The 24,028-nt window shown below is 40.6% G+C and overlaps 5 protein-coding genes across 6 annotated transcripts in view; 2 read left to right on the forward strand and 3 right to left on the reverse strand.

Annotated features, from left to right (window-relative positions):
• LOC120428260 (40S ribosomal protein S12) overlaps positions 1-1,724 on the forward strand; it is a 79,057-nt gene extending 77,333 nt beyond the window's left edge. The window contains exons 1-4 of one of the 2 annotated variants that reach the window (XM_039593252.2): positions 690-830; positions 1,075-1,094; positions 1,161-1,494; positions 1,568-1,724. In XM_039593252.2, the coding sequence (XP_039449186.1) occupies positions 1,078-1,094; positions 1,161-1,494; positions 1,568-1,639 (423 nt within the window). In that variant the 5' untranslated portion in view covers positions 690-830; positions 1,075-1,077 and the 3' untranslated portion in view covers positions 1,640-1,724. Of the gene's footprint in view, positions 1-689; positions 831-1,074; positions 1,095-1,160; positions 1,495-1,567 lie in introns of those variants that run through there. The other variant, XM_052709192.1, reaches the window with a different exon arrangement.
• On the reverse strand, positions 1,524-3,268 carry LOC120428259 (zinc finger MYND domain-containing protein 10 homolog). Its single transcript, XM_039593250.2, has 3 exons — positions 2,063-3,268; positions 1,869-2,009; positions 1,524-1,794 (listed from the first exon to the last, which is right to left on the reverse strand). The coding sequence occupies exons 1-3, from the start codon at positions 3,184-3,186 to the stop codon at positions 1,731-1,733; spliced, it is 1,329 nt and encodes a 442-aa protein (XP_039449184.1). The 5' UTR covers positions 3,187-3,268; the 3' UTR covers positions 1,524-1,730.
• Positions 3,269-6,995: 3,727 nt separating this feature from the next.
• On the reverse strand, positions 6,996-8,410 carry LOC120428266 (uncharacterized). The gene is made up of 2 exons (XM_039593258.2): positions 7,522-8,410; positions 6,996-7,456 (listed from the first exon to the last, which is right to left on the reverse strand). Exons 1-2 carry the CDS (start codon positions 8,290-8,292, stop codon positions 7,241-7,243), a joined length of 987 nt encoding a protein of 328 aa, XP_039449192.1. The 5' UTR covers positions 8,293-8,410; the 3' UTR covers positions 6,996-7,240.
• Positions 8,411-9,196: 786 nt separating this feature from the next.
• On the forward strand, positions 9,197-9,821 carry LOC120428254 (protein anon-73B1). The gene is made up of 2 exons (XM_039593244.2): positions 9,197-9,443; positions 9,508-9,821. Exons 1-2 carry the CDS (start codon positions 9,291-9,293, stop codon positions 9,610-9,612), a joined length of 258 nt encoding a protein of 85 aa, XP_039449178.1. The 5' UTR covers positions 9,197-9,290; the 3' UTR covers positions 9,613-9,821.
• Positions 9,822-13,758: 3,937 nt separating this feature from the next.
• Positions 13,759-22,952, reverse strand: LOC120428255 (porphobilinogen deaminase). Its single transcript, XM_039593245.2, has 3 exons — positions 22,420-22,952; positions 15,502-15,574; positions 13,759-15,428 (listed from the first exon to the last, which is right to left on the reverse strand). The coding sequence occupies exons 1-3, from the start codon at positions 22,477-22,479 to the stop codon at positions 13,921-13,923; spliced, it is 1,641 nt and encodes a 546-aa protein (XP_039449179.1). The 5' UTR covers positions 22,480-22,952; the 3' UTR covers positions 13,759-13,920.
• Between the last annotated feature and the right edge of the window lie 1,076 nt (positions 22,953-24,028).

Consider the following 24,028-nt stretch of genomic DNA (forward strand, 5'->3'; position numbering starts at 1 on the left):
AAGTTGCTTAAATAGTGAAATTCAGCAAATTGGATGGTGTTAAGAGCAAGTGCTTAACCTGCTAAACATACGAGAATTTCCGCTAAATTTATGTTACGTTTTTTTTCAAAATTTGAAGTAATTAATATATTTTCAATTTATTTTCGAAGTCAGAGAAATAATAATAAATAACAAATAATAATGGCTTGCTTTATAACATTTGAAAATGTATAATTTTAAATTCCCAAATAAAAAAAATCTTAAATTCTGAAATTGAAAAATTTGTATTTTCAATTTTTAAATTTGAAATCAACGTTGAATCAAACATTCTCATTTAAAAAAAAATACATTAAAAGGAAAATTTTATGTAGTAATAAAACATTTCTGGAGTTTTTTAAAGGTTCAATAAACCAAATTTCAAGTTTTTGCTTTTTGGGTGTTTTTGAAACCGCCTTGTATCAGGGTTATTAAAAAACACCTAAAAACATGCGCAAAAACCTAAACCTGAAAATTTGATTTATTGGTCATTTTCAAAAAAAAACTCCAGGATTGTACAATATGTGATTGCGAGTGACAGTTTTGTGCACAGTGATAACGTTACCCCAAAATTTTAATCTTAATTTCAAAACACAATAAAAAAATCCAAACAAGCGGTGTTTTACTGTGCGCTTCGTCATCAAACGTCAAAAGTACCCCCCGTGCGCCCTACCCGCGGGGAAGAAGATGGCAGCAGTGTCGGGCGCTGTCAAACGTCTCGCACCAATATCAACTTCCGGGCAAATGTCGCTCTTTTCCCGTCATCAAGCTCCGGCTGTTGGAACACATTTCGTTTAATCCGCGAAAAAAATCCCGTAAGTTGCCGTAAATTGGCGGATTTTCGCGTCGAAACTGGCGAAACATTGTTCGGAAAAGTGTTGCGGATTAGGGGGCGGTCGATTTGCGGGTGGATTCGAGTGGAAATTGGGGAAAAAAGTGGAAAATTGTTTACGCTGCCGCTAACCTGTCTTCGCCGTTCTTCCGAGCGATGTTTTGGTGGTTCCTGTTGGATTGATGGGGAGTTGCTAATTTTTTGTTTTATCTTTTTCTTTTTTGCAGAAAATGTCCGACGTTGAAGTGTAAGTATTTCCGGCGGGGTTTCACGGTTTGTTCGCGGTGTTAACGGGTGATGTTTTGGTTTACAGTGAAGCCCCGGTCGCTCCGGTCGACGGAACCATGGACGTCAACACGGCCCTTCAGGAAGTGCTGAAGAAGTCGCTGATCGCCGACGGGCTTGTGCACGGAATCCACGAAGCGTGCAAGGCCCTGGACAAGCGTCAAGCCGTGCTGTGCATCCTGGCCGAGAGCTGCGACGAGCCCCAGTACAAGAAGCTGATCACTGCCCTGTGCAACGAGCACCAGATCCCGCTCATCCGAGTGGACTCGAACAAGAAGCTCGGCGAGTGGTCCGGCCTGTGCAAGATTGACAAGGAGGGCAAGCCGCGCAAGATCTGCGGAGCTTCCTGCGTGGTGCTGAAGGTGAGAAGCAAACAAACTCGAGACTTAAGTCACTTGTTGATCTAATTCCTTTATTTTTGTTCTCGTTCCGCAGGCTTACGGTGAGGAAACCCCAGCTCACGACGTCATCAAAGAGCACCTGAAGCAGCTCAGACAGTCGAGCTAAGCTGTGCTGTGCGTGTGCGTTGTATTAAAGGAAGAGGATGTTTGCTAAACTATTAATACAGAAATGGATACAAACTCGTGAACAAGCTCTCTCAAAGTGATTTCAACTGATGACACAGCTCCTTGTGGCGGGGCCAATCCGCAACCTGGCACTCGCTGAAAACCGCAAAAAAAGGTATGAAATTCGTTGTTGATTTTGTGTGTTTGTTTGTGACCTCGCCGGAACCTACCGCGAACAGTAAAACACGGACTCGCACTTGGAGCATCGCTTTTCGGCGGGCTTCTTGCAGGTTGAGCAGATTCGATGGCCGCCGTCGTCGGTTCCGCTGTTGATCTTCTCCAGCAGGTCGGTGTTGTACGCCGCGTTGAGTCTGGAACAAAACAGTGTTGAAGTGGCAAATTACGGACCGGATGTAATCGTTACCTCTTCGCCACGGAGGTCAACTGTTCCTGGGTCAAATCGACGAAAATCTCCTTGTGAGCCTGGACAATCTTACTCCAACCAAACTTGCGTGCCTCTTCCATCAGACCGTCCTTAATTTCCGGCAATTCCTCCAGCAGCAAGTCGCTCCTCTTACTTCCACCGGACCCGTTGCCGCTCATCTGCAGCGTGCAAAGAAACTGCTTCAACTGCGCGAGCACCGGAAGTTGGTCCAGCAACTGTTCGTTCATCAACCCGACGCACTTGCCAATCTCTCGCTGGCGGAAGTCGTTAATCTCATAATTCCTCGAAGTGCTCTCGTTGAACAGCAGCCCAAACAGACAGAACCAGGTCTGAGCTTCCGTTTTGGTCACCTTCGTGATCTCCTCCCCGTAAACCGGCTTCCAGCTATCGTTCACGAACTTTTCAATTCCCTTCCGCTTCCTGAGCCACGGTTTGGCGTGCAAAATCTCCGCCACCAAGCACGGAACATCGTGAACCTTCGTCACTCGACTGGCCGCACTCAACGGAAGCACGTCCAAATTACTCATCAAACTGCCCAAAATCGACAAACATTTCATCCCGATCTTGAACGCCATCTGCTCATTCATCCGCTCAACCTCCTCCCTCCCACTCTCGTTCAACAACTCCTCCCCACCACCCTCAACCCGCTCACAACTCGTCATCCCGATCAGCATCCCAACCGCACTCGCACAGTAATCGATCAAATCCAGCACCACTCCCCCGAGCGCCTCGCAGCTATTCCGATGGTACAGAACCGTCTCCAGCACCGCCGCCACATTCATCTCATAGTACAAAACGCTGTAAAGCACAAAAGTCGCCTCCAAATCCCCCACCAACAGCTTCGGCAGAACCCGGCTCCGCCACACCAGCACGCAGTACATCTCGTGCACCAGCACCGGAAGTCGGTCCTCCGCCACCAGCCGCTCCTTCACCACCTCCTCCTGGTTCGTGCTCGCCTCGATGTAGCTTTGCTGCGTCAGCTTCAGGATCGCTTCATTCTGGTCGAACCAGGCTGGGGTGCCGATGTCCGCGACCGGGAACCGGCGCAACCCGCTCACCAGCAGGTCCACTTCCTCCGGGAAGACCGCACACGGGTAAGACATTTTGACTAGTGAATCTCGTTTGAGGCTGAAAAATCTTTGAAACGGAATAAACAACCCCGTTGCCAGGAGAAACGGTCGACCATGCTGGTTTGCTGAGATCTCAGGTTGGATCGATATTTGGATCACAGACAATGAAATTCATTGTTGAGTAATTGTTTAATGTTGTATGCAAACTTGTTGCTAAACTCGATTTTTTCAGCACTCGTAGTATTTATTCAACTCGACAGAGCCTCGTTGGATAAATGTACAAAGCAAATTCTGATGTTCGTTTTCAGTTAATATTTACTGAAAACTGCACTACTGAAATCTTCAATTGGGTCCTAAAATGAAGCTTAGATTGCTGATATTATTGTTTACAGCGATAAAGCTTATTTTTCTGAGTACAAAGAACCTTTGTACGACCACAAAGAGTTTAAAATGGAATTTTAAATCAATTTTGAAAAATTAACCTCGCGGTCCTTCTTGACAGAAAAGCTCCTACTTGACAGCTCGTTCCAAGGGGACCATAGTTATTCCATCGAAAAAATGTTGTCTTGTCAAAAAAAAATGCATTAAAATGAAAAAAAAAGTGATCAGAAATGGTTTTTAATCGTGTTTTTTAACGTTGTACATAAAAATTTACATAGGGCTTTGGTACCCAATTAGTTTTTCGCTGAACATCAGTTAAAATTCGTTTGGAGCTGTCAAAATTAGCTGAAAATTTCGGCAAGTTTTCATGTACTGAAAATTTCAGTAGTAAATTTGAATAAATTCAGTAAAAAGAAATTGGTGTGTACGACTAGTTTTGAGAGTCTGTGTTGATTTCTGGAAAAACCTGAAATTATCAGGGAAATTCATTTATTATTTTATTTTTTGTTTATATATTTCACTCAAAAATTTAAACCAACTATAAAAAAAATTTAGATTAATTTACAAGCCAATTTATCAACATTTGCACGAATTTTTTTTTAATTTAAAAATATTGACGAAAAGTTGAAGACTTTTTTATGAGGTTCTATAATAGGGTGTTTCATCAAAACAAAAAAGTTCTTAGAATCAGGCAAACCGAGGTTCCCCTTGTAGAGGATACCAATAGGGACCCTCATGCCAAATATCAGCCCATTTGGTTGAGAACTGGCCTGTCCCCAGCGGTTCAAAGTTTACATGTAAATTACTATGGGATTTTTATGCTTTTCGTTCAATCGTTCCTACAGGTCTGGGGACAACATGGATTCACTCGGAATAAAGACAGGTGTGTAGGGGATGGTCCAAGGAACAAATTCCAGAAGGAATTAGGGTTGTCCATTCTGTCCCCAAGGTGCGCATTGGATCGACGTCCGGTGTCTCCAGAAGGGACCATCCATAAACCACGTGGACACTTTTTTGGAAATCTCAACCCCCCCCCCCCCCCCTTCGTGGACAATTGTCCATACAAAAAAAATCTTTTTTGTATGGAGCGTGGACAATCGCCATACCCCCCCCCCCCCCTAAAGTGTCCACGTGGTTTATGGATGGTCCCGAATCATCGATTCATCCTTCAAATGTACGCATTGTCCTTAGTATGCTATGACGGCTAGGTGCAAATTACGACGCCCCATGTCAGGCGGTGAACACGTGGCAGAGCAAATACTCAAGTTTTGGCTCAGAAACATTCTTTAAAGTAATAAAATTACAATTATTGATGTTCCTGTAACAATTTGAACTATTCTAAATAACGTAATATGATGATTTTGTAAAAATAATGCAATCGATGCTTCTCCACGTGTTCACCTTCCACATGGGGCGTCGTAATTTTCACCTAGCCGTCATAGCATACTAAGGACAATGCGTACATTTGAAGGGTGACTCGCTGATTCTGGAGACACCGGACGTCGATCCAATGCGCACCTTGGGGACAGAATGGACAACCCTAATTCCTTCTGGAATTTGTTCCTTGGACCATCCCCTACACACCTGTCTTTATTCCGAGTGAATCCATGTTGTCCCCAGACCTGTAGGAACGATTGAACGAAAAGCATAAAAATCCCATAGTAATTTACATGTAAACTTTAAACCGCTGGGGACAGGCCAGTTCTCAACCAAATGGGCTGATATTTGGCATGAGAGTCTCTATGTGTATCCTCTACAAGGGGAACCTCGGTTTGCCTGATTCTGAGAACTTTTTTTTTTGATGAAACACCCTATTCTATAAACAAATCTGGAGTTTTTTTTTTTTAATTCCAATAAACCAAATTTTCAGTTTTTGCTTTTTGGGTGTTTTTTGATACCCCTGACTCAAGGCGGTTTCAAAAACACCCAAAAAGCAAAAACTGGAAATTTGGTTTATTGGACCTTTTCAAAACTAACTCCAGAAATGTTTTTGTTCGTATTTTACTCAGTTTAATCATGAAATTTACTCATGAAACTTTCAGGAGTGATTTAAAATCATCTTTTCAGTTGATTTATGTTTTTTTTTGTTCGGTAAATGGGCGTTGTTTAGCTGGGCTGCTTTTTAACTGGGCGCTCGAAAACTGGGCCGTAGCTCAGTTAAAAAGCAGACAAACGTCAAAAAACCAAAACAAACCGAAATGGCCGAGGGGATAATGGAGGCAAAAATAATGTTCAATAAATAAAAAACTTTTTTCAAACTTTTATTTAATTTCAAGTCACAATTTAAGAAATGTATGAAAAATAAGCATTGTTAATAAAATTGAGTTACTTTTATTTGTATATTTCATCAGAAAAATATTATGCATCGGTGGTCCCCTCGTTATTTTTCGCTCAGCCCAGTTAAGGAGCCATTACACTACCGCAAACAAACTCGCACTTTTTCGTGTTTGACAGTTTGCCCAACTCGAAAACTTTTTTGCGGCAAACTCGCAAACAGGGCAAAATGTATGCAGGCTTTGTCTTTGTATGTACAAAGAAATACAGGCAAACAAACAAACCAGGCAAACTGTCAAAAACTGCTAGTTTGTTTGTTTACCGTAGTGTAATAGCTCCTTTAGCGAGCAGCATTCAGTGACTGGGCTACGTTCTCAGCCCAGTTACCGAATAAGTACTGTATATAATCCTTGATATAACCACTTAAATAGTTGCCCAATTCGCCCCAGATGACAGCATATAAAAAAGAAAATAATTGAAATAATAAAAAATTGGGTACTAAACTGCCGCACAAATCAAGTCCGTCCCATATGTAATTTTGTCAATATTGAGTTAATGATGCAGTTTGGTTCTAAATCATGTGAACTATCAAAAACCAATAAATTTTAGCATTTTGTTCCAGAAAACCGTAGAAGAATCACTTTTTCGTGAAATTCTAACACCTAACCTTATGGGCGGGACAAATTTGTCTTGCGTTTTTCTCGGCTTTTTATTATATGTAAATTTTTATCTACAACGGTAAAAAACACGATCAAAAACCATTTCCGATCACTTTTTTCATTTTAATGCATAAAAAATGACAAGACAACATTTTTTCGATGAATCAACTATGGTCCTCTTGGAACGAGCTGTCAAGTAGGACCTTTGCTGGCAAGAAGGACCGCGAGGTTAATTTTTCAAAATTGATTTAAAAATCCATTTTAAACTCTTGGTGGTCGTACTCAGAAAAATAAGCTTTATCGCTGTAAGCTTCATTTTAGGGCCCAATTATGCAGTCCAGACTCGATTATCCGAAGTTTTTTTTTTTTTTTGAATTTTGGAATAATGCATTTCTAGAGTTTTTTTTTTCTTCTAATAGGTCCTATTATAATAAACATATAAAACACGTTAGCTTATAGGACCTTTAAAAAAAACTCTAGATTTTGTTTCAGATCATCAAACAGTATTAGAATTTGAAGCGTTAGTAATCGGATCATCAAATGAATATGCTTATGAATCTTTTAACATTTTTATTGCTTTTTTAATATCTTTAGTTTCATACAAACTAAACACGGATGGCACACCTAATACAAAAACAAAAATAAACATTTATATACAAAATACAACCAAAATCATAGAAATTATAAAATGCACACACAATAAATGACTAAAATTTCCACCATTTCGGTACCACTGCTGTTACAGTCCATCGTCATCCCCGCTCCTCCTCTAACTAACCGTACTCGGACTGAATGGTCAACGAAAACTCCCCCTTCGAGATGAACGTTCCGTGGTACCAGAGACGTGTATCCACGAGCAGCGCGTCCCCCGGTTCCACGTAGAAGCTGAAGCTCTTGCACTCGTTGTCGCACTCCGGGGTCGGTGCCAGGATCCACGTTTTGTTGCCGCGCAGCTGGGCCTGCCACATGAGCCGCGGGATGTAGTCGATCTGGAAGTTGGTATTTTTGAGTGAGTTTCTTTCGGGTGAGTGAGTCACTTATGGGATGTTCTTACATGCATGAGGGCGCCCTGTTCGTACCCAAGGAACACAAAGTCCGTGTTGGGCATTTCGGCGTCCTCCGGAAGAAAGTGCGGCTTCGGGTAGAGTTTGCGGAGCTCGGCCAGGATGACCGGGTTGCAGTTGCTCCAGCCCACGTACCACGGTTTGTGGCCGGTGCGGAAGTCTTCCGACATACGGAATACGTCCCGCAGCGTCTGGAAGTTGGACTTGAAGTGTAGGAATTGACAGTCCTCGTGAAAGCTGTCCAACGCGGCTGGATGCTTCTGGTAGAGGTCTTTCAGGAAGGTAAAGTTGAGAAACTGTGCCGCTGGCCAGTGGGACACGGCGTTTTTGATGATTATGGGCCGTGAAGAGTACGCGTACGGTTTGAATTCCTCGCGCGAGCAGTTGGACAGTATAATGGGACTTTGGACACCTCGACAAAAGTCACAATCGGACAGCGGCCGTGTCGCTTCCCAGACTAGATAGTTGTTCGGAACGATGCACCGAGTTCCGAGGATGACCTCGAAGAACGACGCCAGGAACGGGGTCAACACGAACAGAGCAATCAGGAAGATGACACTGTACAGAATCGATAGCGTTCCGTCGTTCCAGGACATGGCCCACGACAACCGGCTGGGACGATACCCGATGGACAGCTTGAAGGCTTCCTCCATCTCGCGCTCCGTGACGCCCGTCCGGGACACGGCATTGTTGAGCAGGTGCAACTTATGCAGCAGGATTTGGTCGCACAGCTTGACGCGCACGTTGCTCGTCCTGGCCATGGCGCCAAATTACGGATTCGCCGGACTTTTCACGAAAAAATCATCATCACAAAATTTACAGCACAATGTTGTTTGTTATTTGCAAGGCCTGACGAAAAACATGACATTCTTGAAAGTAATTCTACCATCGGTACACCCCTCGTGCTCATGACAGCTGCCTCGCAACTGTCATGCCGTCATGCGTGCAACAGTAAACAGTTCCCTTCCATGAGAAAAGCTGCAAAGTTGTCTTTAAAATCTGGAGTTTTTTTTTTTTTTTAAAAGGTCCAATCTTGACTTTTTTTTGATAAGGTCCTATAAACAAATGTAAACATTGAGTGTATCCCTTTCACACCTTATGTCAAAGTCCATCGGAGTAAGCGGGATACACTCAATGTTTACATTTGTTTATAGGACCTTATCAAAAAAAAGTCAAGCAATAAACCAAATTTTCAGTTTTTGCTTTTTGGGTGTTTTTGAAACCGCCTTGAGTCAGGGGTATTGAACCTATTTCAAAAACATCTCCAGAGTTTAAAATGGATTTTTAAATCAATTTGGAAAAATTAACCTCGCGGTCTTTCTTGACAGAAAAGTTTCTACTTGACAGCTCGTTCCAAGGGGACCATCCATCGAAAAAATGTTGTCTTGTCAATATATATATATATATATTTTTTTTTGCATTAAAATGAAAAAAGTGATCAGAAATGGTTTTTAATTGTGTCACCGTTGTACATAAAAATTGACATAGGTCTTTTGTTGTCTTGAAAAAGGTGCTTTGACGTCTAGCGTTGATTCAACAAAAATCTTGAAATATACCTTATTTTTCTGCGTGAGGAGATCCAGAACCAACCCCAAACGACGGTTGTGTTTGGGAAACGCAGCTAACCTGTACGGTGAATGAATCGCCTCCCCCACCCCAAACCAAAGACTGTTTTCGCGCAAGCAAAAAATCGATACCAACAAGGTGCAAAAAGTGCGACCGTCTTCCCGACGACGACGACAACTCTCGGGAACCGGAAATGAGCGCCACACTGGTGAGCATCGCCGAGGAGGACTTTTTCGGGCTCGTCATCCGGTACGGGCTGTACGTGGGGGCCATCTTCCAGATGGTCTGCCTGGCGGCCTGCATCGTGCTGCCTGATTCGTCCGGCGGAGGCGACGGCTGCTCGAAGGTTTGTTGGAAGAATCTATAGCGACCGTAGAGGTGGGGGTTCTGAGGTTTCGTTTTACTCGCAGGGAAATGACAGTGAGGATTCCAGCTCGGAACACTCGTCGCCGCAGAATACACCGCGGCGTCCGTATCATCGCAGCCGGAAGCAAGACAAGAAGAAGAGGCGTTGAATCTCGAGTAGTTGAATAAGCAGCGGATGTTTTGCAATAGTTTATTGATGTGATATTTTGTTTTTTTTTTTTGTCATTACTTAAGCTGCTACATTCCGAGTTCTTTGTGTCAGAAATACTCATTTTAGTTTGTTCAGCAGGACTTTCTTTTAGCGTTGAATAAAACAACATTTACTAATAGAGACGCATCGTGCTCTAAAAAATAAGTATATATTACTCTACTATCTACTATCGTCAAAAAAGGAGAGAGTATTGAGAAAATTGCATGTAAAGTTTTCAATTGCGCAAAATTAAAATGCTTCAAAGTTTGATTACATTCAATTTAGCGTCCAATTTACTTCGAAAATAACTGTCAAGTTTTGCTCTATCATTTTTTGTTTCCGAGATATACTGCCCATGCCCATGATCGCATAAATGTCTCATATGCAAAAACATCAAACTGAGATAAACGCATTTGAAGTTTGTCCCACACATAAGGCTACGTGTTAAGTTTTCACGAAAAAACAATTTCCTCCTGATTTCTAGAACAAAGTACTGGATGTTATAGGCTCTTTAGAAAGAGCACACGATTTTGAACCAAACTGCATCAATAACTCAAAAGTGATGAAAATGCATAAGGTACATTTATGCGATCATGGGCAGTATAGTCATTTTAAAAAAGAAGTTTTTTTTTGGAAAATGACGAAAATCGCAAAACGTCGGGCGGTGCCAAAAAAGAAGGGGTGGTCTAATTTGGTTCAAAATCGGATTTCGAGTTTGTACTTTTTTGTTGAGGTAATGACCCACCCATATTGCCACAAACCATATGGTTAGTAAATGTCCCCCCGGGAGAACCTTCCCACAGAGCACTGGCCACTTTGGGTGAGGCCACTCCTGTCAAAATGGTCATTTTCATTCCCAGTATCAATAACCATGAATTTTGAAACCCGTTTTGCCCCAATTTGTATGGTTCCGTAAATGTACTCCCGGGAGAACCTTCCCCCGGGGCACTGGCAACTCCGGGTGTGGCCGATATCCTGCCAATTTGTTCACAACTGCATTGCCCCAAATCATTTCGGTCCGGGCAACTGTTGCGTTGCCGACATCATCTCTACTTGGGACGTAACATTCAAGTACCTAGAATCTGACAAAGTTTTGGATTGACACCGGAGATAAAGCTATAAGACAAAGTCCTTTGTCAAAATCAACTACGCGGTTTCGCTCCTTCCACAGAACTCTTGCCTTCCTGAATTTTCAAAAAAACGTTCATGTTTTAATGTTTATAATTTTTTTATCAAAAGAAGCGAATTTGAGTGAGCGGCTGTGGAATTCAGCCGCGGCATCCGGCCGACGGGATTCCGAATGAGAATTTAGCTGGAGTCGGATTTGTCGCAAACAAAAAAGCGGTTTCTTTTGAAATTCATCTTTGGTTACAGAGATGTGATGGCGTCAGCTTTTGGCTGATAAATTTTGTGCAAATCTTCCGGGCTGAATCGTTCCAAGTGAGAGGGCGGTTCAGGGGGCCCCAAATGCTCCTTGTTGGGATGTTCGTATTGGAACTGGCCGAGCAGCGCCATTAGCAGCTGGTCGTTCAAAACGCTCTTGTCACGGTACAACTTCTCCCCGGGAAATTTTTGCTCCAAATCCTGCTGCTTTAGGACACAGCCCGCGCAGTAGAGTGAAATCCTTAAAAGTCTGATAAATAGAACGATTTTTTTCGTAATGAATGCGGAAAAAAAATGGGGATTTCGGCAAAGAAACTGTTTTGTAAAATCAACGAATCAAACTTCATAGAAAAATTGTACTCCCGTGCTCACTAATCTAACTGTACATCTACAACTCGGATGGTGCAAACATCGTACGAGTAGTTTCGTATTTTGTCCAAAACGATTTCGTACATTTTGATCCAGACCCAAACCATTTTGTTTTTTCGTACCTCTAACTTAAAAAGTGGTACGAACTGTTCGTACTTTTTGATTTCAAACGGTGAACATAACGTGTGTGATGTTTCAAAGCAATTTATTGCATAGGGACACAAGAATGGAGCACCCGCAGTCGAGCAGTTTTTGACAGTTCGCTCCATAAGAAATACATTGTAGAAAAAAGCAAAAACTGCTCGAATGGAAATGCTCCATTGTTAATAAATCGACGGTAACATTTCAAAAGGCATCATGTACATTTTGACACTTTCTGAGTTATTGTTACTTCAGTAAAGTCTGTTTAATCGTGATTTTAAATAAAGTAACCTAAACAAAATCTCTGCCATCAACTGTCCCTGTTTATATAGCCCTGTCAACCTGTCAAACAAAAGACTACATGAACCTCGTGACGAAAAAAAAGCAACATAAACAAAGCGCCATGTACATTCGGCGAAGAAAAACGAATCAAAACAAAGCGTCCCCCTCAATGACAGCAGGTTGATATCCAGCTCTTTAAGCAAAAATGGCGTTCGAATGGTGAACGCCCGAAATGTTAAAATCACGCAGCGGTACCAACATTACGAAAAAAGTGTGCCATGGCATGACAGCCACATTTTTTTTCTAATGTTGGTGCTACTGCGCGATTTTGACATTTCGGACGTTCAACATTCGAACGCCATCTTCGCTTAAAAACCTGGATAGACGTTGGTGATTTCAAAAGAAGTTATGTTTGTTTTTCTCAAATAAAATTACGGAAATAATGTTTTATTGAATTTGGATGATCTGGTATCAATGGAAGCAACGTTTTTCATCGTTTGTTATCATTAAAACATCTTAATTTGCTTTTATATTAAAATGGGAATTGGGTCCTAAAATGAAGCTTAGATTGCTGATATTATTGTTTACAGCGATAAAGCTTATTTTTCTGAGTACAATGACCCTTTGTACGACCACAAAGAGTTTAAAATGGATTTTTAAATCAATTTTGAAAAATTAACCTCGCGGTCCTTCTTGACAGAAAAGCTCCTACTTGACAGCTCGTTCCAAGGGGACCATAGTTGATCCATCGAAAAAATGTTGTCTTGTCAAAAAAAATTTGCATTAAAATGAAAAAAAGTGATCAGAAATGGTTTTTAATCGTGTTTTTTACCGTTGTACATACAAATTGGGTACTAAAGCCCTATGTCAATTTTTATGTACAACGGTAAAAAACACGATCAAAAACCATTTCTGATCACTTTTTTTCATTTTAATGCAAAAAAAAAATTGACAAGACAACATTTTTTCGATGGATCAACTATGGTCCCCTTGGAACGAGCTGTCAAGTAGGAGCTTTTCTGTCAAGAAGGACCGCGAGGATAATTTTTCAAAATTGATTTAAAAATCCATTTTAAACTCTTTGTGGCCGTACAAAAGGTCATTGTACTCAGAAAAATAAGCTTTATCGCTTTAAACAATAATATCAGCAATCTAAGCTTCATTTTAGGACCCAATTGACATAGGGCTTTAGTACCCAATTGAAAATGGATGCTCAACATTCAAATGCGTTTTTCTCAAAACGCATGGTTTGTACATGATGCTTTTTGAAATGTTGGCATCAAAATAGGTGTTAATCAACCTAAGGCATTTTCCAGGATGCCTTCGAAAGACTAGCTGCGATAGGGTTAGATTTGATAAGATAAATTAAGCAAATGTGGTTATATTTAGTTAAATTTAGTTGAACCTAGGTCCCTCCTTCAAAGTTGGCCGGAAAAATCAGGGGGCAAAACATTTTTTTTTTTTTTCAAAAAAACTTCAAAATTTTAATGGAAATTGACCTGCAATCAGCTGAAATAAATTTGAAATGCATTCCCCTGCGTTTGGAATCATTTTAAGCATGTTTGGGATGATTTAAAAATTTAATGATTGCAAAACAACTGAACTAGTGTAAAATGCATTTTAAAACACTTTTTTCATGTAAATGTTGAAAGTATGGCTTGTTTTTTTCAATATTTATATTATTTTTTTTTTTGACGAAATTCGAGCAAAGCGGACCGGTGGAAGTCGCCATAATGTGGCGGTTCTCATGAAATGCCAAATGACAATTGCGACAGTAGTGGTCAAAACCTGGAGTGGCCGGTGCCCTCAAAGAAGGTTCCCCCGAAAGATACGAGTGTTGGCAGTATGGCTGCATTCCGAGTTCTTTGTGTCAGAAATACTCATTTTAGTTTGTTTAGCAGGACTTCTTTCAGCGTTAAATAAAACAACATTTTACTAATAGAGACGCATCATGCTCTAACATAATAAGTATATATTACTCTACTATTTACTATTGTCAAAAAGAGAGAAAAGGAAAGTAACCGAAAAAAATCCCTAAACATTGATTGGACAAAAATAAGTGTAACAAAAGCACGATTGTGGTAGGAACTCGCTAGACCTTCGAGTGGATCTCGTTCTGGGCACACTTCATCACCTCGAGCGCTCCCTTTCCGATCAGGTCCTGGGCCAGCCGGATCCCGGTCTGCTCGCACTCGTCGAAGATCTCCTTGGCCACGTGCTTGTGGCGGAACATGCCGCAGAACAGGTGCTCGCTGGTGCTTTCCAGCTTCGGAGCGACGATTTCCCGCTCCAGGTTTTCGTTGTAGTCGAGGATTTTCGCTTGCTGGGCCAGGAAGGGACAGCTGAGTCCTGCGTCCTGCTGGGAGGTTTGTTCGAGGGGCAGTTTTCCGCTGACCGGGCACTTGAGGCTACTCTGGCCGGATTGGTCGACCTTTTGTTCGGTGCTCACGTACGGGCAATCGCCCATGAAGTCAACTCCCACGGGGAAGGTCGCGCTAGGGTCATTCTTTCCATCGTCACACTTCCCGCTTTCGACCAGCTCGTTGGACTCGACGGAACTTAGCTTCTCAATCTCACTGGAATAAGGGCACTTTTTGAACATTTCGCCATGCACGCTTATGAACTTGGACAGGTCGATCTTATCGCCGTCCTGAGAGCACCCGGGTTTCGCGTGGTCCACCACTTCGGGACTTTTCCGTTTGTGGTCAATGGGGCACCTGGCCGCCGGCGGTGGACTGGCAGGAATCGCGTTGTCGACGGTGTCCTCGTCCGCCGCTTTCGCCTTCTTCGCTGGAATGACATTCCCATTTTCCACGTCCAAATCTACATCGCCACTCAACATCAAGGCACATCCGCCGTCGGAACGAATCTCCGTTTTCCCATCCAAACTCCAAACGGCTCCCTCCACATTCAGTTGAGTCACCTTAGCGTCGGCCTTCCTCTTCAAGGTCGTACAAACGGCCACCGGAGCGCTGCATCCACCCCCCAGCGTCTTCAAGAAGCTCCTCTCAACCAAGATCTTGCACTGGGTCTCCAAATGGCACAACTTGGACAGCATGTCCAGAATGTACGCGTCATTCGAGCGACACTCCACGGCCAACGCGCCCTGTCCAACCGCGTACAGAATCTCCCCAGGTTCAATCACCTGGCTAACCCTAGCATTCCAACCCATCCGCACCAAACCCGCCTGCGCCAAAATAATCCCCGCAAACTTCGACCCGTCCGCGTCCAACTTGGCCAGCCGCGTGTTCAAGTTCCCCCGGATGTCGCAAACCACCACGTTCTCGTACTTCCGCGCCAACTGTGCGGACCTCCGCAGCGACGAAGTCCCCACCACCGAACCCTTCGGCAGCGTCGACAAAGTCCGCCCTCGATGAGCCTCGTTCAGCACCAACGCGTCCCGCGGATCTTCCCGCTCCAGCACCGCACCGATGGCCATCCCCAGCGGAAGCGCCGTCGGCAGATCCTTGAGCGAGTGGACCACAAAGTCGACGCCGCCCGTTCGCAGCGCGTCCTCCAGGTCCTTCGTGAAGAGCGACTTCTCGCCAATCTTGGGCAGTGACTTGTTGAGCACGCGGTCACCGACGGTGGTCATGGTGTCTGGAGATAGGAGGAAGGCAAGAAGATAAGATGGGACGTGCCATCACAGGTGAACATGTTGGGAAATACTTACGAATTTCGTACACGACGTCGGGATTCAGCTTTTGCAGGCAGGAGATAACGTACTTGGTTTGGATGAGTGCCAACTGGAAGAACGTATAGAGTGATAGATTTTAGTAAATCGTACCCAACATTTCAGTTTTTTACAACATGGGTATCAAACGATCGGGAGTTTTTCATACATTTCGAATGTAAAGATATTTTTTTTTAAATACTCAAAATTTTCACAAAACTACGTATTTTCGAAAAAAAAAAGCTTTGTGAAAATTTTGAGTATTTTCAAAAAAAATTGTCTTTACATTCGAAATGTATGAAAAAAATCCAGATCTTTTAATACCGTTATCTGGGGCAAATCGGGACACATAGGGCGAATTGGGACAGCAGTTTTAGCAATGATGCAGCCTAATATTTTGCTTTTTGCCTTCCTCACTGAGGTAAGGCTATAATCCTGCTCGAAAAATGAACATTTTAAAAACAGCTCGTAGACCTATATTCATGTACACCTATCGACTCAGAATCGAAAACTGAACAAATGTCTGTGTGTGTGTGTGTGTGTATGTGTGTGCGTATTCTCCTTGGTGCTCAAAATTCTTGCCAAGTTTTCTCGGCACTGGCTGATCCGATTTGGGTCAAATTAGTTGCATTCGATCCCGTTTGGTGCCCCATACTGCACTATTGAATTGTTTGGAGATCCGATAAGTAGTTCAAAAGTTACGTATAAAAAAGTGTCAGAGTTGCGAATCGGATCTCACATAAATGCATGTAAACTATGTCCGGATCCATCATCCAACCCATCGTTGGATAGGTAATCGAAAGACCTTTCCAATGAGTCCAAAACATTGAAGATCTGGCAACCCTGTCTCGAGTTATGACCACTTAAGTGATATTTATGTACTTTTTTGAAGCCGGATCTCACTTAAATGTATGTAAACTATGTCCGAATTCATCATTCAACCCATCGTTGCATAGGTAATCGAAAGACCTTTCCAATGAGTCCAAAACATTGAAGATCTGGCAACCCTGTCTCAAGTTATGACCACTTAAGTGATATTTATGTACTTTTTTGATGCCGGATCTCACTTAAATGTATTTAAACTATATCCGGATCCATCATCCAATCCATCGTTGGATAGGTAATCGAAATACCTTTCCAATGAGTCCAATACATTGTAGATCTGGCAACCCTGTCTCAAGTTATGACCACTTTAGTGATATTTATGTACTTTTTTGATGCCGGATCTCACTTAAATGTATGTAAACTATATCCGGATCCATCATCCAACCCATCGTTGGATGGGTAATCGAAAGATCTTTCCAATGAGTCCAATACATTGAAGATCTGGCATCCCTGTCTCAAGTTATGAGCACTTAAGTGCACTTAAGCACTTAAGTTTGTGTACTTTTTTGTTGCCGGATCTCATTTAAATGTATGTAAACTATGTCCGGATCCTTTTTCCGACCGATCGTTGGTTAGGTAATCAAAAGACTTTTGTAATGAGTCCAAAACATTGAAGATCTGACAACGCTCAATGTCAAGTTATGACCGCTTAAGTGACATTTGTGTATTTCTTTATTGAGAAACAAGCCTTACCTGACAAACTTCGTTCTGCCTTTATTCGTGTGTTGACGTTTTTTACTTTTTTGCTTATTCAGCCTCCTGTGATCAAAACTTGATTTTAACCTTTCTCATACAATCGGCAAATTTTCCGGAATCGGTTCCAGAGTGGCCAAAGTTGTAACTTTTTGGCGTAAGAACCTTCCTTGGACTCACGAACTTACCATACGAACCCAACGCAACAAAGAGCACCTCGATCGGACGTTCCGTGTTGAATTGATTCGCGTTCGAACAAAACCGTCGAAATTTTGTATATATATATAGAAGATAGATAGAATTTGTGTCCAAACCCATCATATCACCAAATGTTAGTAAAACGTGAGGAAGGCAACAACCACATAGGTGGATTAAGTTAGTTTTTAAAAGTGGTTTCGGTTAGACCCGGTTCAGAGCAACAAAATGTGTTCATTCGTTCTCAAATATGAAGTTTTCAAGTGCCCTAAAACATGCTGTCCCTATTCAGACTGTAGTCCCGATTCACCCCAGTTGACGGTACCCATATTGTAAAAAAACTGCAATTTTGTGTATTTTTTCAATAAAACGTAGTTTTGTGAAAATTTTGAGTATTTTCAATAAAAATTGTATTCCATTCAAAATGTATAAAAAAACCTGATCATTTGATACCCATATTGCAATAACAATTATTTTATGATTTTTTTTAGAAAAAAATAGCATTCGTATTTCAGGAAAAATACGTATTTTTGTGAAAATTGTCATGTAATTATAATTGCAATGGTTAGCTGCCATCATCCCGATTCCAAAACACTATTTTTTTTGTATGATTTTTCATACGATTATATCCAATGTCTGGAGTTTTTTTTAAAAGGACCAATAAACCAAATTTCCAGTTTTTGCTTTTTGGGTGTTTTTGAAACCGCCTTGAGTCAGGGGTATTGAAAAACACCCAAAAAGCAAAAACTGGAAATTTGGTTTATTGGTCCTTTTAAAAAAAAAACTCCAGATGTCTTCCATATCTCTGTGCTTCAGTTATGCACACCTCGGTTTTGCATCCCCCAAATGCGGTGCTAAACCTAGGCATGACTGTAACTTCTCTGATATATCACTCTGATATGTACACTCGCTCACTACTCCAAATCGCCCCGTAGTTCGTTCCGGTAACTACTTCCCATAGCTGCCGTATAAAAAACAATGTTAATTAATATAATCTCCATGAGCATTGCCATATATTCTGTACACAATTCCATCTATGAATGTCATAAGATAACTCAATGGAAATCTTAATTGACGGCTTTGTCAAATTTCCCCTCCCAGCCATAAGAAAATCTTATGACATCCGAATAAAATCCTGATGTCGAAAGGTCATAAGACGTTCTTATGGATTTTGCCAGTACTTTTTTCTGAGTGTAGGGTGCAAATTTTCCCATCAAACTTGCGTATTTAACCCTCTAACACCCTCGGTAGCACCAGAGCACCACTAAATTTTCACTTCAGATTGAAATTTCCCGCAAACTGTCAAATAAAATAAACTAACTCTTCTTGCACAGTTTTACTTAGACTGTTTCGTGGACTGTTTACTGATACCATTTTCAGTTTCACCCAATTTGGCCTAGACAATAATAAATGCCAAGGAAAAACGTAAAAAATCTCGATTTTGCTCTGGGCGGGAAGGGGTTGTTTAGGAAAAAATACCTTTGGAATGAAAAGTATTTATAAAAAAAATTAACAGGATTCTTTTCTGATATAGATAAAAAATACTTTCAGGGTTTCTTTAATAGGATTACAAATTATTTTAATAAAAAGTTCTCGAAAAAGTCACTTTTTTATAGAAACAATCACTTTTAGGTAGATACAACATGAAAAGAATAATGGAATTGTTGTGGGTTTAAATTTCATACTTCAACTAAAAATAAAGGTTTGACTACATCTCAGACGTATGTAGGGGAAAGTGGGGCAAGTGTAACAAGCTAAGGAAATGTTCGTTATAACTCATTAAAAACGTTAAAAAACTCTCGGATTTTTTTATAATCATCTTATTCCAGGTCTCGACTAAGACTTTGATAGAAGAAGTTTTAAAAAAATCCTGTATTTTAATGTAAAAAAAATATTTTAAAATTTTTGATTTTCCGTACGTTCCACTCATCTAGTGGGGCAAGACGAACAACCCGTTGGGGCAAGAGGAACAATGCACGAAACAACATGTTAATTTGCTAACAATTGAACTGTTATCACTTACACACATCAGATTAGAATGTCTTTGAAACGTTTCTTTCATTTTTAGATTAAATAATAATATTTTACAATAAATTGGATCGTTTTTAGGAAAAAAAATATTACTCCGATGATAAATAGTAAATTTTCATAATATAACTATATTTTGCATGGAATTTTTTTTAACAATTGTTTATCAGTTTTTAAGTACTTTTATGTATTTATTTCCCAATAAAATATGTTGTTGCAGCAATTCGTATTATTTTCCATACTAAAAATCCATATGGTACACTTGCCCCACCTAAACAAGATTTTTCAAAATCTCCTAACAAAAATAACCAAAATTTTAATCATACTTTATATAAGGTGCAAGTCATTGGTAGGGACACAAATGATCTAGGAGAAATAGAATTTTGATAAAATGAGCCTTAAAACGAAACCTAAGCCTTATTTTGTACTGTCCAAATATTATAAGAAAACAAAGGTTTTGAAAAAAAAAAACTTCATTAAATCTTATGCCCCGTGGCGTTTACGTCGTTTTGGTGGCTATGTGGTAGTAGAATCAGCTAATTGCATTACCAGCAACAATTCCTCATACTGGAAATAATCAAAATTGTAAAAAATACGGCCGTACGAGTGATTGTTCCTTTTGCCCCATATGGTCGTCTTGCCCCACCTTCCCCTATTCGAAAAAATCGTAGCACTGCTAAATGAATTTCAATAATCTTGTATTATTGCGCAAATGGCGACATTTCCAAAAGTTTATTATTTTACGCCATATTAATTACATGTAAAAAATCATTTTCAAGGTAAGGTACCCATTTTGAATATTTTTATAGGCATATTAAAAATGTTTAAAAATGTATTGTTTGTAGTACCCAGGTTTTATATTTTAAGGTTTAATTATTTCAATAAAAATAATTTTCAAAACGACCTGATGGCCATTTCCTACATTCCAGTAACAATTTCATAATTATCTAGGGGAAATATACTCTTTCTAATCAAACACCTATCTTCATCATATGAAAAGTTTGATGCTCGATTAAAGCTCAAAAAATACTATTTAGGCTTTAAACTTACCAGCAACAGCACCGCCTCGAGTGAGCACGCATATGAATGCCACTTACTGGCCAAAAAGATCAATTTTAATGCACTTTTGATCATAATTTCTATTTTGCGAGACCATTTCCAATCATTTTGGTATGGCACACACATCCACACGCAAGATGAGAGGTTAATTGCTTAACGAAAGCCGCCATCAATATCTTTTCACTTGCGCTAACTAGGGGAACTATACCCTTTCTCAGCCTATTTCTATTATCGGCCTATCAGCACTTTGATCATGAATTACAGCTTAAATAAAGTGTTTTTGTCTGTTCCAAAGTAATAAATAGCTCAAAAAGAAGTGAGCAAGCAACTTTCCATTGTTTATACATCTGAAAATGTTCATTTTATAGCGGAAAACCGCAAAAGTGATGAGAATTGGTCGAACGGCTTAGTGTGATTAAAATGGGTATATTTCCCCTAATTCAACTTAAATATAAAATTGCATCCAACTACCGGCAATATGTTCTTTTGCACATAAGTTAGTCACTCACTTGAAAAATAATTCCGAAACATGTAAATAATTAGCAAGCGCTATCAAAAAAAAAAAAACAAACGCGCAAAGACTTTTGACGTTTGAATTTTGACTACCCATTCCAATCGAAGGCTGAAGAAAACCGAGCGAGAAGTGAAAGCAAATAAAGAACAAAGGGTGGCCACCAACACCACCACGGCGCCTGTTGGAGTGAGCCAGTGAAGCCAGGAAATTTTCTCTATAAATGCTACTTTTCGTGAGTGTTCGCTTAAAATTTCATCAATTTTGGCAGCACTCAGCAGAAAAAAAGCCCAATGCACTCGACTGATTAAAATGCATTCGGGAAATATTTTTTTTTAATGCTTGTAAAAGGAATAGCATAACTTTTCATAAAAGTGAAAATAAAGAGAAATGTTCACAAAAAGTTGCTCTACTCGTTGGTGTACTTGGTTTTAGAAAATTTCAAGGAACACTCCAGATTATCAGGCATCATTCAAACACGACCGCTTATTAGGCTTAAAATGGGTATATTTCCCCTAAAATAAAACAATGTTTTATTGATTTTGAGTTTGGAAAAGAGTATGGAGGCGAAAAAAAACAAGCTTTATGGAAATTAAAGTTTTAGATTGAAAACCGTTCAAAAACAACTGTTGCTTGCTAATCTTAGTAATGAAAATATCAAACAAAATAACTGTTCCAAATGTATGCATTCAAAGAACAAAATGTTACTTAGCTCAAATTTTAAAAAAAACATGGTAAAAACTTTCCAAGCAAATCCATTTCTATAGTTTTTATTATTAGGTCCTATAAACATATGAAAGAGTTTATTGGTCCTTTAAAAAAAACTCTGGATTTGGTCTCTGGAGAATACCGGAAAAAACTGGAATTTCAAAAACGAAATTTGGTGACCACCGACCATAATTTGAATGTACATTTTTTATTTTAATTAAAAGTATAAAATCATAAAACAAGAAAAGTTAAGTAAAGAAATAATTCTTAACGCGGGAAATTTAGTGTTTTGTCTATTTTTATAGCCGAGAGGCAAGATAGCACAACCACGATGATATATTACTGTTTTACAGGATGTCAATTAAAGTAAAAAAAGGAGTGACTACTGACATCAGTTATCAATATTCTAGTATCTAGTCGATTATGTAAATATTGGGTCACAATAAGTTAATTTACACTCGGACATCACGAGACCGGTCATTAAAAGTAATCATTCAAAAATTGACCAGCAAGAACACGCACAGCCAGGTAAAAACCCGGCGCCGCCGTCGCCACCACCAAACCCATAGGAAAGCCCAAGCAATTCATTCACTTTTGTGGGGTTTCTCGTTGAACTGGTTGGCTTGTCGTGACTTAAACGCATACTAGCTTAACTCGACACCACAGTTAACTGCACTAACTACAAGCTTGAGACTCTTACGAGGGGGTAGATAGTGAGTGACATAACCGCATGGCCCAAGAAGATAAAAAAGAGAGCAAAAATGAATTGCTTGCAAGGAGAAGGTGTTGGTTGACCAGGTCAAATCTATGAACCGTTTGAACAACTGACTTAAACTTACCTCACTCTTTCTGGAGCCCACTCGAATGATTTTCGAGTTGCCCTTCGTTTCGCCAGTCATGGTGAATGGGTTGATTTCAGCCTCTCAGATTAGATCGAACAGAATTTTGGGGGAGTGTCCCGTGACGACCTTCGGCGAACTATTTCTTGGCTTAAAGTTGAGTCGACTTGGGGTGAAAGTGATTTAAATACGCGCCCGTTACACAGCTACGATTAGCACCTTTTTCGTGAGTGACCCCGACCAACTTGTACGGCATCCGGATCTAGACTGTGTGTCGATTTGGCACCTTGGCCTCTCCTCCCAAGACCTGAACTTATCTCCACCAAGATTGAGCAATTCTTCGTGTCCCGTGCCGGTGACTATCAGCGGCAGCAGCAGGTTGCCAAATATTCTGGACTTTTAAACAAAACTTGCACTGATTGCGCACACACTCCGTTTTACATAATGTGGTCCGTGCGATCCGACGATGACGACGACCGCCACGACTCCAACTCCCCAAACGACCGACTGGCACTGGTCGACGAAACGAGACACGACGATGGGGTGCACGATTTTTGTGAATGACAGCCCCCTTGGGTTTGACAGCAGCAGAGTGCAAAGGGGGAAAACAAAAAAACACTGCCGCTGAGAAAAAGAAACCACACTGTCAAGCGAGGGGTGCGACCATCGGGACGAATGTGAGAAATTTCAACAAATTCCACGCCAAATCAACACCACATTTTTTCTTTGATTTTTAAATTCTATCGAGAAATTGAAAGTGCAACATGGAGTTAAATTTTCTGTCAAGCTGCTGTGAAGTTTACCGTGACAGCTGCGAATGTATCACTCCATGTTAATTTCTCGATACACTCAACCCCCGGTGGTTGGTCACTTTTACTTTTGACACTTTTTTAGTTTGTACCCCGTTGGTTTGTCAAAGTCAAACTAATCGAGAAATTAAAAGTGAGAGTGTGTGCAACATGGAGTTAAACTTTCTGTGCAGTTGCTGTGAAGGTCTCCATGGCACTTCGAAAAGTTTAACTCCATGTTGCACGCACACACTCTCACTTTTAATTTCTCGATAAGTGACGAACTGTCACTGTTTACACGGTGCTCACGCACACTATTAAGACAAACGTTTGGTAGTGTGTATAAACTCCGTGTAAAAGAGGTGTCAAACTAAAAAGTGACCCCTTTCGTTTGACAACAGTTGACGTCAAACCATCGGGGTTTGAGTGGATTTTATAATGAGTTGCATTTATTAAATTTTGGCGAAAGAGGTTTAACACAGATTGGGTGGTGCTTACATAAATAATATTTAACTAAAGCATCATAACTGAAGTTTGAAATGGTATTTTATAATAATAAATCAATAACAAATAGTTTTTAAATAAACTTACGTGGTTTTATCAGCAACTGTCAACAAATCTCAAAGCACTCAAACTGAGTTGTCAAAACAATTTGTACATTTTGACCTTTTTGTTCTGTAGGTGTTTAACTTTCCATCCCCCTGGTCAAGCGCGTCATCTGTCATCGACGTCTGTGCCATGTAGTTTAGTTCAAAGCAAATGACATTACAAAACACACGCGGTTTAGCAAACCAGAAATAAAGCCCATTTTTCGTTTAAAG

Source organism: Culex pipiens, chromosome 2 (genome assembly GCF_016801865.2).
Source record: "Culex pipiens pallens isolate TS chromosome 2, TS_CPP_V2, whole genome shotgun sequence".
Lineage (NCBI taxonomy): Eukaryota > Metazoa > Arthropoda > Insecta > Diptera > Culicidae > Culex > Culex pipiens.